The sequence below is a fragment of the Aspergillus vadensis genome (assembly GCF_003184925.1).
Source record: "Aspergillus vadensis CBS 113365 unplaced genomic scaffold BO88scaffold_10, whole genome shotgun sequence".
Classification (NCBI taxonomy): domain Eukaryota; kingdom Fungi; phylum Ascomycota; class Eurotiomycetes; order Eurotiales; family Aspergillaceae; genus Aspergillus; species Aspergillus vadensis.
In genome coordinates this window covers 531,545-546,285 of record NW_020292048.1, presented here as the reverse complement: position 1 = coordinate 546,285, position 14,741 = coordinate 531,545, and the positions used below count along the sequence as shown (strand labels likewise).

At 52.1% G+C, this 14,741-nt stretch overlaps 5 protein-coding genes across 5 annotated transcripts; 2 read left to right on the top strand and 3 right to left on the bottom strand.

Annotated features, from left to right (window-relative positions):
- Positions 1-751: 751 nt before the first annotated feature.
- On the bottom strand, positions 752-2,329 carry BO88DRAFT_487687 (cytochrome P450; the record flags this gene model as incomplete). The annotated part of the gene is made up of 1 exon (XM_025712563.1): positions 752-2,329. The coding sequence occupies exon 1, from the start codon at positions 2,270-2,272 to the stop codon at positions 752-754; it is 1,521 nt and encodes a 506-aa protein (XP_025563356.1). The 5' UTR covers positions 2,273-2,329.
- Positions 2,330-2,786: 457 nt separating this feature from the next.
- Positions 2,787-4,745, top strand: BO88DRAFT_404572 (CRAL-TRIO domain-containing protein). The gene is made up of 4 exons (XM_025706660.1): positions 2,787-3,798; positions 3,868-3,909; positions 3,963-4,062; positions 4,114-4,745. Exons 1-4 carry the CDS (start codon positions 3,067-3,069, stop codon positions 4,638-4,640), a joined length of 1,401 nt encoding a protein of 466 aa, XP_025563355.1. The 5' UTR covers positions 2,787-3,066; the 3' UTR covers positions 4,641-4,745.
- Positions 4,746-5,709: 964 nt separating this feature from the next.
- On the top strand, positions 5,710-7,691 carry BO88DRAFT_404571 (FAD-dependent oxidoreductase). Its single transcript, XM_025706659.1, has 2 exons — positions 5,710-6,372; positions 6,433-7,691. The coding sequence occupies exons 1-2, from the start codon at positions 6,060-6,062 to the stop codon at positions 7,593-7,595; spliced, it is 1,476 nt and encodes a 491-aa protein (XP_025563354.1). The 5' UTR covers positions 5,710-6,059; the 3' UTR covers positions 7,596-7,691.
- A 76-nt stretch (positions 7,692-7,767) lies between these two features.
- On the bottom strand, positions 7,768-9,132 carry BO88DRAFT_487684 (alpha-hydroxy acid oxidase). The gene is made up of 3 exons (XM_025712562.1): positions 8,961-9,132; positions 8,023-8,909; positions 7,768-7,954 (listed from the first exon to the last, which is right to left on the bottom strand). Exons 1-3 carry the CDS (start codon positions 9,043-9,045, stop codon positions 7,802-7,804), a joined length of 1,125 nt encoding a protein of 374 aa, XP_025563353.1. The 5' UTR covers positions 9,046-9,132; the 3' UTR covers positions 7,768-7,801.
- A 2,625-nt stretch (positions 9,133-11,757) lies between these two features.
- BO88DRAFT_387719 (putative C6 finger domain protein) lies at positions 11,758-14,347 on the bottom strand (the record flags this gene model as incomplete). Its single annotated transcript, XM_025704828.1, has 9 exons — positions 14,103-14,347; positions 13,808-14,046; positions 13,564-13,747; positions 12,980-13,517; positions 12,892-12,930; positions 12,792-12,842; positions 12,478-12,746; positions 11,856-12,427; positions 11,758-11,804 (listed from the first exon to the last, which is right to left on the bottom strand). Exons 1-9 carry the CDS (start codon positions 14,189-14,191, stop codon positions 11,758-11,760), a joined length of 2,028 nt encoding a protein of 675 aa, XP_025563352.1. The 5' UTR covers positions 14,192-14,347.
- Positions 14,348-14,741: the final 394 nt, after the last annotated feature.

The window sequence follows — 14,741 nt, the reverse complement described above, 5'->3', positions numbered from 1 at the left end:
CCCTTCCAAGACTACCAACCTCGGCAGTGTGTGGTAGCTCCTTCACATGGGAGATGAGGCATTCAGCCACAAGCAGTCTTCCAGCAGTCGCGGCTACCTCTAAGGGTGTGTGATCAAGCTTCGTGGGAAGAGTAGGATTTGCGCCCCTTTCGAGTAACATTCGGACGACAGGCAGGTGCCCTTCACGGACAGCGATCATGAGCGGTGTTTCGCCATGAACGCCAGCGGGATAATCTATATCTGTTCCTAGATCCAAGAGAGCATGGACGATGTTTACGTGGCCATATTTGGCGGCTGTAGAGATAGGGTGTGAATCTGTTGTAGTGATCCGAGTGTTTGCTGGTAGTTTCGCTCCAAAGGCTAGTAGCTTCAGGAGGGTTTGTAGCTGTCCTTTGCTAGCAGCCCAATGAAGAAGGGCTTCGCCCATGTTCCGCACCGCGCATTGATATAGACATGGGTTGACCCAGCTATATAGACATTGGCTGGTCCGAGCGAAGCAGTTGAGGTCGGTTTCGCTTTTCAAGTGCCCCGCAATTATTGGGACCAACTCAGGTGGGAGGTGAACGAGTGGCATCGCGGAAGGTTTGTGTTTTGAGTAAAGTCTCAGCAAATTATCAAGGGGCCAGAAGACAAACGTGAAGAAAGCGATTGAAGAGAGAAACCATTTATGATGTGAGAGTAGAAATTTGCATCCATGATGGCATCCGCAGCTCCCGGTGAGGCTGTTTCCCGATCGGGTCGAGAATTGAATTTACATGCAAACCTTGCTGCTCCGACTCTCCCTAATAGGCCAATGGATGTCGATCGCATGGCCTTGGACTTCTCCATTGAAGCAGCCGTTTACTACAATCTTCTCCTCGCATGTACTGGCACCTTCAAGGACACCAGACTTCACGGTGGCAGCAACAGCTTCGTACAATTCCTGTAGTGCCAGATTCCTCCCAATGCACGACCGCGATCCCAGACCGAAGGGAAAGAAACACAGCTCGCGCGTTTCGCAGTCAGTCTCATCAGCTAACCATCGCTCGGGACTGAACGCAAAAGGATCAGGAAATGCATCAGGGTCATGATGGAAGACGTATATCGATGCCCCGACCGAGACCCTACCTGGAAGATACACGCAATCTATGTGACATCCGCCATCAGGCACAGCCCTGGTCAGAGGCGCAGGATTGGTCATAGCGAGTCGCAGGCCTTCAGTAATCACGCCTCGCAAATACGGAAGGCTTTCCAGGTCAGATGAGCTCGATTTGTCTAATTCTTGGTGAAGGCGCTTGCGGACATGCGCCTGGCGGACAAGATGGAACAAGATAGTCGCCAGCGTCTGACCGGTTGAACTGGTTCCAGCAAATAGTGACCCTTCACAGATACCAATGACCTCGTCTTCCGTCGCTTCAGCCGTGCGGAGACGACCGTGGTAAGTGTGTGTTAAGGTAGTGGGTTCCGACTTCTCCTCTTCCCCAACGATCGATCTTGCGAATTGATCAACGCGACGCATTGAAGCCCCCCAATGACGATCCTGAATGGCGACATGGAGAGACAAAATCCTCGAAAACAGCCAATTTGGAAACATGGAATAATATCCAAAAGCTGCGATAGCTTGCAACCAGGCACTTTCCGAGAATTTCGTTGGTGGTGAGTGAGTATCCAAGTTGGCGGCCTCGTTGAGCGCTCCGTACGACTTATCGAACATGTAGCCTGTCATGACATCCATCGAGAGTCGCAAGGCCAAATCGAGGATGTCGACACGGTATGATGCGGACTTCACAGCGCGACCTTTTTCACTGGCCAAGCGAGCGATAAACTGCTGGACATATTGCTGAATATTCTGTGGTCCAACCGCTTCTCGTATCCTAACAGGCGCAAATAGTGGCAGGACGGCTTTTGCGCGCTTATCGCGGTAGGCTTTGTCAATAGCGGAAAATATGGTGGGCTGCCCATTGACATCAAAGTTGCGATACCGAGCATCTTTCAAGAAACCCCCATTAGCCACGTAGATAGTAGCCAAGGCATGGGGATCGGAGATGGAGACCTGATTCGGGGCGATGCGCAGTACTCGAGTGTCGTATCGGCGATGGTAATAAGCAAGGGTCTGTGGTTCAGTACCGAGGAAGACGATGATCCACTGAGGGATGGATGAGATGCCAAATATCCAAGGTCCAGGAACATGGGCTAAAGGATGGAGGGTGAGACGATAGATTGCCACCGTGATGAGGCCGATGCAGAGAAGGGTCGAGGCATCAGCTGCAAGAGTATCACCGAGCAGCATCATGATAAGCCCAACACTCCTACCGAAGCACTACCAGGCAATCGGCCGAGGCAGTTTTCGTGATGTGGGATTGACCAGTCTGCCATTTGCCATTTGATTCGTGTCTCAGAAAGCGTTGATCTGAGCGTTGCCGATCTGCGTCGCAAGAATGACGAGCGGTGAGGGGTTACAGGGTGGGAGGTAACCTTCTCACCAACTCTCGTTCTCCCTTGCAACGTCTGCTCCATCGCCATGCATGAGACTGTAACCCTCGATCATCTCTAATTCTAAGAAAAGCGATGTTTATCTCCGAAGAATGAGAATGGCCATTGAAATGGGAAATGATTTAAGGTACCGCCCTGGTCCATGGTCCTGAGTTATATGAACCTCCCAAAAGTCGAGAGAGACTAACGAGTGATTTGATTGCCAGTGGAAGCCGCACCGGCCAATCCCAACCCAGGACCTTGCTGTTATAAATGACCAGGACATCACATTTCATCATTGCAATAGCCTGAAAGGGGAGGGGGATGTCCATCAAACACGAACCAACCGATAAATGAGAACCTTTCCCCGCAGTCCGAGCGGACGATCGGCGACGATCCCCTAGCAAGAACCACGGGTCGGCCAGCGAAACCCCTGAGGCGCCTGCAACTCGCTATCGAGATCCGAGGTTTCTCGTTTGTCTCAAAGACGGGCAGTTTCATATGCAACTGGCCGGGCTGTAGTCGCCTGACAAGCACGATGCTACATAAGCAGATCGTAACCCACCGTCTCATTTGAAACTCCACGACTGCATTCTACACTCAGTTTCATCCATCATGACTACCAACGGCATCCAACCCGGCCACGTCGGCAATCTGACTCAGGATCAAGAGGCCAAATTACAACAGCTCTGGTCCATTGTCCTCACCCTGCTAGATGTGAAGTCCCTCCAAGGTGGAGATACCTCGGCACAGACCCAGTCCGACCAACGTCCAAGCACGTCGCTCTCCCGAGCTGACACCGTCGTTTCCGCTCATGGCCAAACGGCTTTCACAGAAGACTTGTCCCGAGTCCTTCGGGAGAATGGTATGAGCAACCCTGACATCAAGTCCGTCCGGGAGTCGCTGAGCAACACCTCGATCGACGAACTCCGCTCGGGTCTGTTGTATACTGCCAAACATGACTCCCCCGACGTCCTCCTGCTTCGCTTCCTGCGCGCTCGCAAGTGGGACGTCAGCAAGGCCTTCGGTATGATGTTGAGGGCGCTTGTCTGGCGCAAGGATCAGCATGTCGACGATAAGGTGATCGCGAACCCCGAACTCGCGGCACTAGTCACGTCTCAGAACACGGTGGATACGCACGCAGCCAAGGAGTGCAAGGACTTCTTGGATCAAATGCGTATGGGGAAGTGCTATATGCACGGAACCGATCGGGATGGCCGGCCTGTTCTCGTGGTGCGCGTTCGCTTCCATCAACCTTCGAAGCAGAGCGAGGCAGTGATCAATCGGTTCATCCTGCATACGATCGAGACAGCCCGGTTATTGCTGGCGCCTCCCCAGGAGACAGTGGTATGTCTATTCAGCTTATGATTCCATGGCCTCCCATGTATTGTACCAGGCTAATCGTCCATGTGGCAGACCATCATCTTCGATATGACTGGCTTTGGCCTTTCCAACATGGTAAGTTGCTCTGCAATCCAAGCATATCTGCACGGGGAACTGACCATAACCAGGAATATGCGCCAGTGAAATTCATCATCGAATGTTTCCAGGAGAACTACCCCGAGTCGCTTGGATACATGCTCATCCACAACGCTCCCTGGGTCTTCTCTGGTATGTTTGCGCTTCTAGTCCTCTTACCCTGTCCTCTCTAACGCAAGATAGGAATCTGGAAGATCATCAAGGGTTGGATGGACCCGGTGATCGTGTCGAAGGTGAACTTTACCAACAAGGTGTCCGATCTGGAGAAGTTCATTGCCCCGGAGCAGATTGTGAAAGAGCTGAAGGGCAAGGAAGACTGGACCTATGAATACGTCGAGCCGGTGGCCGGTGAGAACGAGCTGATGGCAGATACGGAAACGCGCGACCGCATCTACGCCGAGCGGTTGAAGATTGGCGAGGAGTTGCTGCTGCGGACCCAGGAATGGGTCTCCACCAGCCAGCGAAAGGACGCGGCCGCCACCACAACGGCCCGAGAACAACGGAGCGAGACGATCGAGTCGCTGCGCCAGAACTACTGGCAGCTGGATCCGTATGTGCGCGGGCGCACATTCCTGGACCGGACAGGAGTAGTTAAGCCGGGCGGCAAGATCGACTTCTATCCGAGCCCAGATCTGGAGCCCGCCACGGCTAAGATGTTGGAAGTGGAGCATTTTGAGCGAACTCAGGTGAAGGTGGTCGATTTGCAATGATGGTTGGGCGATCGGGATGTGGTTGTATACTTTGTAGATTCATGGCGTCAGATTTGGGAGTAATGCTCTTATGGGATAGTGGGTTTATTGCAGTTACCTCAATCGAATACTTCTAACATATGTGCAAGATCTAATCTACATAAGTAATATGTTCATTCACCAAGAGGTAAATCGTCAGTATCATCGTCAAGGGGATGGTGTACTGCAGAAGTCTCCCCCTTGGCGGCTTACCCCAATGGAGACTCCCGACCGCATAATCGCGATCCACGGGATTCGAATTTCCCCACGTGTTGAGTTACCACCCAATTCAATTCTAGCCAAACTAATCACTGCTTCGACTTTAGTTTTCCGTTTCTCTTCAACTCCAATACTCTCTCATCTCACCCATATAAACCATGCTCTTAAAGATCCGGGATATGCTCAGAGGCAATCATAGCTCAGCTGCAGCGCAATTTAGCCCCATGCCGCGGAATCCGCTCCCTTGATCCATCTTCTTCTCCCTGGCCCGCCCCTTTTCAACTTCCCTGCAAGCTTTAGTTGGCGCCCACTATCGGCGCCACCACTAGCCTCGGGGTCTCGCGGACGATCGATCCGGACACCACTGGCACTGACCAGCACTAGTCTATCTTCTCTCAGTCCTACAGCCTAAAGCGCGACTGCAATCTAGTCTTGCAGGTGCCTTGCGCACTGATGTCCAATTATCTGGCATCTCGTTCCCCGCATTGGTTCCTGAAGGTCCTCTTGATGCGCAGCCCTCCTGACATGATTTTATGTGTCCAATTTTTCTCCCCTGGCAATCACCTGCCTATATCGGCCTAGCTGTCAGCACTTGGTCCGGGTGATGCAACTGCTAAGTGGCTAGCGGGCTAGTATTGCTGCATCTTTGTACAAGGCCATGAGTTTAGACTCTACGGGTAGTGGCCTCAGCTGCTCAGCCGGGTTGAGTTTTCTCCTCCTCTGGTCATCCTCCTCTGGTACCGTCTTGTCTGATTGGCAGAAAGGCATTTGGAATTGATCGGGCTCTGCATCTGTGCAGCTGAGATGCGTCCCTCTTCCGATCACATCCATCCTCAACCAAGGGTACCCCTGTCCCGATTGATAGCCATGTATAATCTCCGATTAGTTCACTTGTTCAGCTGAGAGAGGGGGTTACAGCCATGTAATACAATGGCTTCGGGGGTTATTCTTGTCGACCCGTCTGATTGGGTCTACCTTTCAGGCACTCGTCCGCGCATCCATGCTCCATTGGCATGATGAAGCCCCCGCCTGACATTCCACTCTGCCGGACCCTCCTGACCTTCTCAGTTCGGTCCATATTTATTTCTGCTGTCCCAGGGCGGACGCATTGCAGTCTGTCACTGCAGAGTTGCGGCCCTCCCTAGCTACCCCAAGGCGCATCCTCGCGGAATGCTGTCCACAATGGTCTTCTCCTTCCTTCGTGTTCCTTTCTTCCTCCTCCTGGTCCTGCAACTGTCGACAGCAGCCTCGACCTCCACTCTTCGTCAATGCCTTCTCACCGCGGTGCAGAATGACCCGACCCTCGTCGCCGTTGATGGCGACCTCCTTTATCAAACGCTCGCCGTCCAGGTCTACAACCTGAACTGGCCCGTTACGCCGGCAGCAGTGGCATTCCCCAAGTTCACTCAGCAAGTCGCCTCCATCGTCAATTGCGCCGCGTCGCTGGGCTACAAAGTACAGGCCAAGAGCGGTGGCCACAGCTATGGCAATTACGGTACCTATTCACTCGACTCGCTCGTCCGCCGCTCACCCTATTAACCTCACATCATTCTAGGCCTCGGCGGCACCAATGGCGCCATCAGCATCAACCTCAAGAACATGAAATCCTTCTCCATGAACTACACCAACTACCAAGCCACCGTGGGCGCCGGTATGCTCAACGGCGAACTCGACGACTACCTCCACAACGCCGGTGGACGGGCCATCGCGCACGGCACCTCCCCACAGATCGGCGTCGGAGGGCACGCAACAATCGGTGGATTGGGCCCCGCGGCGCGTCAATACGGCATGGAACTCGACCACGTCCTGGAAGCCGAAGTTGTTCTCGCCAATGGCACCGTCGTGCGCGCCTCCTCTACGCAGAACTCAGACCTACTATTCGCCATCAAAGGCGCCGGCGCCAGCTTCGGCGTCGTCACCGAGTTTGTCTTCCGCACCGAACCCGAACCCGGCTCCGCAGTCCAATACTCCTTCACCTTCGGACTCGGAAGCACCTCATCGCGCGCCAACCTATTCAAAAAATGGCAGAGCTTCATCTCCCAACCAGACCTCACCCGCAAATTCGCCAGCATCTGCACCATCCTCGACCACGTCCTGGTCATCTCCGGCACCTTCTTCGGCACCAAAGCCGAATACGACGCTCTCGGTCTAGAAGACCAATTCCCCGGCCACACCAACTCCACCGTCATCGTCTTCACCGACTGGTTAGGCCTCGTAGCCCAATGGGCCGAGCAGTCCATCCTCGACCTAACGGGCGGCATTCCCGCGGACTTCTACTCCCGCTGTCTCTCCTTCACCGAGAAGACCCCCATCCCGTCCACCGGCGTCGACCAACTCTTCGAGTACCTCGACAGCGCAGACACCGGGGCATTACTCTGGTTCGTCATCTTCGATCTCGAAGGCGGTGCTATTAACGACGTCCCAATGGACGCAACGGGCTATGCCCACCGCGACACGCTGTTCTGGCTGCAGTCATACGCCATCACTCTGGGATCAGTGTCCCAGACGACGTATGACTTCCTGGACCGTGTCAACGAGATCATTCGTAATAATACCCCTGGTTTGGGTAATGGGGTGTACCCCGGTTATGTGGATCCCCGGCTTCAGAATGCCCGCGAGGCGTACTGGGGGTCGAATTTGCCGAGATTAATGCAGATTAAGTCGTTGTATGATCCGTCGGATTTGTTTCATAACCCGCAGGGTGTGTTGCCTGCGTGATTGTGAGTCCAAGATTGTTGGATATGGTTTCCGACTCGTATATAGGCTTTGATTCTTGGATAGTAAATTCAGTATGTAACTGGTTCGTGCCTCCGCTCCGTCTGGTTACTGAGTACCATGGTATATGTTTTATAGTATTTCACATCATAGTCTAACCGCATACTGTCTACTTATTCTATCCTGTCTATATAGTAAGTATATTTTACCTACAACTTCGCTGCCGGTCCATCCGTCCGAAGAACCGCCAACGCGGCGGGCGTGACATCCGCCAAGGTACGACACCCCGTCAATTGCATGCAGCGTTTGAACTCTTCGTAGAGAATATCCAGGACGCGAGAGACACCGTTTTCTCCGTCATACTGTTGCCAGGTAGTTAGCATACTGCCACTCTTCCTTTCGTGTGGGTAAGTAACGGTAAGAAACATACAGCTAAACCCCAGATCGTCGGCCTCCCAATCCAACAGCATTCAGCCCCCAATGCCAATGCTTTGAAGATATCTGTTCCTGTCCGGATACCCCCGTCGATATGGACGCGTATCTTCCCTGCTGCGGCTTCTACGCATTCTGGCAGTGCGTCGATGGTTGGTACGACTTCGTCTAATTGTCTTCCGCCGTGATTGCTCACGATTACCCCGTCACAGCCGTATTCTCTGGCAAGGAGGACGTCCTCGGCTGTTAGGACGCCTTTGATCCAGATCTGCATTTTCGTGACGGACCGCAGCCACGGGATCTCTTTGGCCCAGCTGTGTGCGTCTGAGTTTGTTGCGACGAAGCCTGCGTCGTGTGTGACCTGTTGCAGTTGGTCGGAGGTTACGCCCATCATGGGCCAGGAGAGGCCCTCAGGTGTGCGGAAATCGTTGCGGGTTTCGTTGTAGCGGTATCCCAGGACGGGGCTGTCGGCTGTGAGGAAGATGGCTTTGCAGCCTGATGCTTCGGCGCGACGGATGATTTGCGTTTGCAGGGCGCGGTCGCGAAGAGTGTATAGTTGCATGGTGTGTGTCGCTGAAGGGTTGAGTTGTCGGCCTGCTTGGACGACGTCTTCGACTGGGTATGTGCTGAATGAGGACACGGCCATGGGGATGTTGCGGCGGGCGCTAGCTCGGCTGCTGGCTAGTTCACCTTGTGGGTGTGCCATTGCTTGAATGCCGGTTGGGGAGAGGCCGAGTGGGAAGTCGAAGGTTTGGTTGAAGAGGCTGAGTCGTAGGTCTAATTGGGAGACATCGACGAGGACTCGTGGGCGTAGTCGGTATTTCTTGTAGGCGGTTGAGTTCTCTGTAACGGTGATTTGGGTGGTTGAGCCGGAGTTGTAGAATTCTGAGGTATTGTTAGTGGATTGTAGGATCTGGATAGATAGTGAATGCGGACCTCGCGCTTTAAGAGGGAGTTTCTTCGATCCGGCGTTCTTGATGTCCTCGATGCTGAGCATCAATTCGGGCAGGGCGGGAGCCATGGTGGATGTCACTAGGTTAGCAAGACTTCTATCGGTCGGAGAAGGATAATACTGAAAGAATTGAGTCGAAGATGGGTTGGGGGAGGTGTTACCCCTCGTTTATGCAAGTGGATCGTGTCTTATCGAGGGCGAGCGGGGATACAATGCCGAGTGACTTGTCTCTGCAGCTGCAGGTTGCTAATCAGCCATTGGTGGCCGTGCTTCGTACCGCCATTTGTTCGCGTCGCCGATCCCCATTCACAAGTATCACTAGTAGTAATAGCTTACTGTGCAATTGACCAATCGTGCGAAGGATGTGTAGGGGTCACGGTACTTTATAGGAAGCCCTTGGTAGATGGGGGTGAGGATGTGAGGATATCGCGATCGTCGGAGAGATGTAGTCGCATGCCTTGGGTTTTTTCAACGCAATTCCCATGGCGGTCGCACTTTGCTGTCCATGACTCTAGTTCTTTATAAGCTCAATCCGAACTCTAGCCACTTGAATGTTGTTTCTCCTCGTTCCGGTCCATCGTCATGGCACGAAGATCTGTTGTTAAGTATCATATTAAGGGGATAGAATGCGATAAAACGGACATAGTACCTAAGCAGACGCATTTCGATCAGTGTCCTGGGTTTTCAAATTATCATCAAGTAAGAAACAAACCCACTGATTGCTCGCATGACTGGGACAAGCTAAGTAGATTGCTATAGTGTGGAGGAGCCGGATATCTGCGTGTAGGATTCATCGGTCGGGACTGGATGATTTGGTTGGAACCAAGGAACAGCAAAAAAAGCTGCGTTGGCAGTGCCAACAATGGCAAGACATAAGTACTGGAATAGTATCAAGCAGAGTGGATGTAAGAATGTGCTGATTATCGGGGTGGAAAGGCAACTACCTGTTGCAGAGTGATGATCAAGATATGAACTACTCTTCGAAGAGTCTTCGAAGGGTGGGTTGGCAGTAGAGAAACTGGAGGATGAAAACAAAGACTCAAAGATACACTTACAGGTAAATGAGAAATTGACAAATCTCGATGAAGCTCAATGTCTTCTATACTAGTTGACAGATAGGTGTTAATCACTGAAAGAGGGTGTTGGGAGGTTACAGACAAAGCCGGCATGTTGGATAGAATGGAGTGGTCTGAATAGCTTCAAGCTAGCCGGCTCAGGAAAAAGACTACAATAGGTATACATGCGTGGTGGTGCGGAAGGGCAGGTACCGTACGGGAGGGAGAAGGAGGGTAAGTACAGGATGAGAAGAACCGATGGGGATGGCTTCACCAGAGACGAAATGTGTTGTTTGCGGCAAGATCACGCTGATGCGGTAAACGAAGACAAGACAGAATGGCTGGTAGCATTGGTAGTAAGTAATAGCCTACTACTAACACTATCATCTAGTTTCTCTCCCACCACAGAGGAGTAGCCCCCTAGTAAGTAGGACCTGTGTATAGCCTCACGCAATCCTCAGAGGAACAAAACACCAAAGCAACAACAAAAGAAAAAAAAGGTGCCGGTTTAACCCAGTTACTTTCCCTTCAATTAACCTGGTCTTCGTGCTTAGTATCGAGTTGTAGCCGGTGGGCCCTACACTCTTAGACGCACACATTGAAGACTGCTTCAGGAACTGGCCTCGATATCACGCCGGTAGGGGCCGGGACTGGGATTCGAACGTGTGCCACTGCGTTTCCTACAACCTTTCGGGAGGTAATGACAGCCTTCTCTTAGGGCGACACTGGGCGGCTCATCAGCGTACCTTGAAGTCCTCCGGCCATTCGACCATCGGGTTCACTGGGTTAGTGGGGCTTCCCTTTTATCAAATATAAGGGAGCGTTGTAAGGATTTGAGGCTCCTGATTGGCTGGCGGTATATGCAGAGGCAAGAGCAGCTGGAGGGTGGCTGAAGGACATATGAGGAAGGAGCAGTGAATTGCGCGAGGTGAGGTCATTGCGGGAATTGGTAGTTGTGCGGAGGGCGGATAGAGAGTGGAGTGGGTATAGCGGATATCAAAGATTGCGGATGGGGTTGCGGAGGTCTTGGCGACCACAACAGATTTCGAGGATCATATTGATCCTAGCATTGGCAATTTGCATGAACTTCATGGCATGATGGTATCTTGAGAAATGGAGCGCAAGTGGAAATGTAGAGCTGGAATCATGGGATGGTCATATGATATATAGCTTCGGACTATTCTCATTGTTGTGGACATCCATCGTTTGACACATTTCTATGATAATGTTAGCAAAACGGTCTCTAGAACTTTTTTTCTGTTTGATTTATGCTCTTTCAGTCTGAATCTATTTATCTTTAATATAGACATAGTTCCAACTCAAGTTACCCATGCTTGTGACTCAGATTTCTTCTGTCAGGTTTGATAGTGGTTGACAAAATATTCTCCCACGGATTATTGTGGGAGACGGCAGTATTATCCGTTTGCTGACAGACCAGGCGGTGAGACGGGCCCACCTAAGCGATGCCCCATCCATGTCTATACACCACCATCAACAGCTATACTATGAACCTCCCAAGATTAACAGATGCTTCACTGCATAGAACGAACAGGTATTTCTCTTCTTTGAATCAGTTGATTCTGGAAGCTGGTATGTCTTTGTTTTTGCCCATGGCAGAATTCTTCAATTCCTCTTCTCATTAATGCGTGACCAAGCAGTCTACCGGGACTGCTATTCTAAAGTGTACTCTGTGTACTCTGCAAATCAATATGACTCCGCGCGATTATCAGCCATTCATAGAAATTGTTTCAACAGAATTTGCGATCTCATCTACTCCATGTCAGCTCATGATCGTTTTATACGAAGCTCAGGTAAATCACGTACCCCTCATCCCGTTGAGTGCTTCGAACGCAATCGCATAGTTTCCCAAAGCCTTCGAAACCTGCCGCAGGCTCTGTCGCAGTTCATCCAGGAACCCGCCTAGAGATCGACTGCTCGATGTCGTCAAGTCATTTCCCACTGGCTCACGCATCGCCCGGGCCTTCAAGCACAACATGATCATCGCATAGCTTGACTGCATAGCACAACAGGCAAAAGTCGGCATCATTCGTGGTATCTCCACCCGGGAATTGCGTGAAAGGTAAGGTGGGTTAGTCAATGGGATCTCATTCGTCGGATTTGGATACGGCAGGCTGTCCAGAAGGCTGACAATGTTTAAAGCTGCATGAAGGCAGATTTTCGAGGACGCGTGTGCGGAAAACGGGAAGTCGATAGCTGCGGGCTCGGAGAGCACGGAGGATAAAAAGCTGTCGGGTGAGGAGGTAGGTGGCCTGGAAGCTTCAGCGACCTGCCCACGACAGCATCTGGGCCCTGCAGCTGCGTCCAGGTCGCAATGGCGCTTTCGAAAGACGGGGATATCCTGGAAAGCGCAGAATCGGTGAGTCTTGATCCTAGCACTACATGGAATTAGTCTTAGCTGATACAAGAATAACATGTAGGTATATACCTGTGTAGCTTGATTTCTGCAATGTGTCTTATCGTGTGCAGGGCAACGACGTCCGGTGAGTCCTGGGTTGCGACAGGCGACTTTATGGCCGAGTCTTGAATCGACACGCGACATGGATGCAGCAGACACGTTATTTGGTTGTCCAGCTCTGTCATCCGCTGGGGAACCCAGGAGGCATTGAAGTGAGACTTTGTGGTTAGATCCAAATCGTGAACGAAGGTTGTGGCTTCGAGAATGGTCTGCTGGGCCTCGATGAGCAGTTTCCATCCCTGTACGTGTCAGAATCTGTCAAACCACGAGAGATAGATACTCACCTTTGGAATTGGTGTTACAAATCGAGGGTCATACGGATTAATGGCAGGGGGCTATATGTGTAAGTTACGCATGTCAGAGACCTGGAGCACGACTACATACCATCCCGCTAACAATTGATCCTTGGCAGACCGTCAAATACTTCAAGATGTTAGCGCAACTAGTCTGTCAATAACTAGGATATACTGACTGTGATCCACCAAGCTCTTCGACGTGCCTCAGAGTATTCATCCTCATCGACCATCTCGTGCAGCGACATGCTCATGGCGGCTGTCAACGCTTGCCCCGCTCGATTACACATTTTGTTTATGTTCCCCCGTTGAGCATACTCGTATACGCTCAGCACCACCAACGCTAGAACCGCTTCCAGACAAACAGGCACTTTGCTGTGGAATTCCTTCCGCTGATACTGGGGTGCGCCGTCCGAAAGAGCTTTCGATGGATCAACCGAAGAGTCCAGCAGCTCAAGGTCAGTCTCCACGGCCTCTAGTGCAGACTGTGCAAAGGAATGGGCAAGGTCTCGACGCAGCTTCACATACTCCGACCGTGAAGGCTGTTTCACCTCGGGATGCGGGATAAGGGCGAGAATTGCTGATATAGCTAGGCTAAGAGGGCTAGAAGGTCGAAAAGGCGACCTTTCGGACAAAGGACGATTGTAAACCGGCACTCGTTCTGGGGGAGGCAATATCGGATAATAAAGGTGAATGAAGACATAGTAGGCGTCCAGTCTGCGCCGGTCAGAACATTTTAGCGAAATGCCTGGGTTCATCTTACATGTCCGCATCACTCGCGTACGTCTGCAACAAATCTGGTGGAGGGACAGGAGGTTCCGGTACCATGGATGGTTCATCGACCATGAATATTGAATCAAATATCTGTTCCATTTCAGTAACGGAGCTTTCGACACTGCGCAGTCCTGCGCCTGGGGCGCCCAGGCTCAAGATCTGGCTGAGCCAGCCTGGGGAATCATTAGCTTAAGGTCTTCAGCGATCCTCCAACAACTGCCTAGGTTGTGTACCATCTTCATCCGAGCTCGACGGCGGACCCTCAATGATGGGGCTACCTCTCTTTTGGGTCTGATAACCTTCATCCGGCGCATCAGAGACTGTTGTCGGGGGCGTTGATGCCCGTTTACGCTTGCGATTCTGGCAGTTTCGTGGACCGCCTCGTTTACTAGGGACATAGCAACATATTGTATCCTTGGCGACACAGTTGGAGCATCGTTCCTGGCCGTCACAACGCACCCGCAACGTCCGACTGTTGGGAACTGTGAGCGCTTGTAGTTATGAAAACATCAGTGGCGGCAGACCTACCACGACAGGCAGGCGACCTTGACTGGGGGCTTGCAGAACCTGCGATGCCCTGGACGGGAGACATCAACGAATGTCTTGGGCGATCCCATTGTACGGGGAAAGTCAAGTAATCTAGTTACTAGTGGTAATCGGACTTTCAGGTCCGAGAGGAGGTGTTCGTCGAGGCCGCAACCGATTTATGCAAAAGCCGGTGGCGCAAATCCCGGGCGAGGCAAACCCCGGTTCGATCGCCAGGACCCGCGGTCGGCTCCTGTTCCCACTTCTGCCTTCACTTTATCGAGATCCGCGGCGGGAGATCGTATGATCCATTATGGAGCAGAAGAGCTCTCTGACCCGTGTTTGATTGGTGTCATACTCACTCTGACTCGCACGAGTGCAAGCAAATCCCGACACCAAATCCCTGCTAACCTTTTCCCTTCGGCCAACTTTGCGGGGCGAACGTTATCCGGGGCCTTCGTGGCTATGCATGTAATATCGGCTGACCTTTCTCATTTGCTGCAACAACAGGGGCAACACACGCAGTTGATAAGTGCGAGAAGTACGAGGAATTTTCGTGGCTAGCTGCGTCGCTGCATGAAACTCTCCGAGTGGTCGCCTCAAACCGGTTTTTGGAATTGGCTGCAGAGCCTACAAGCCCGT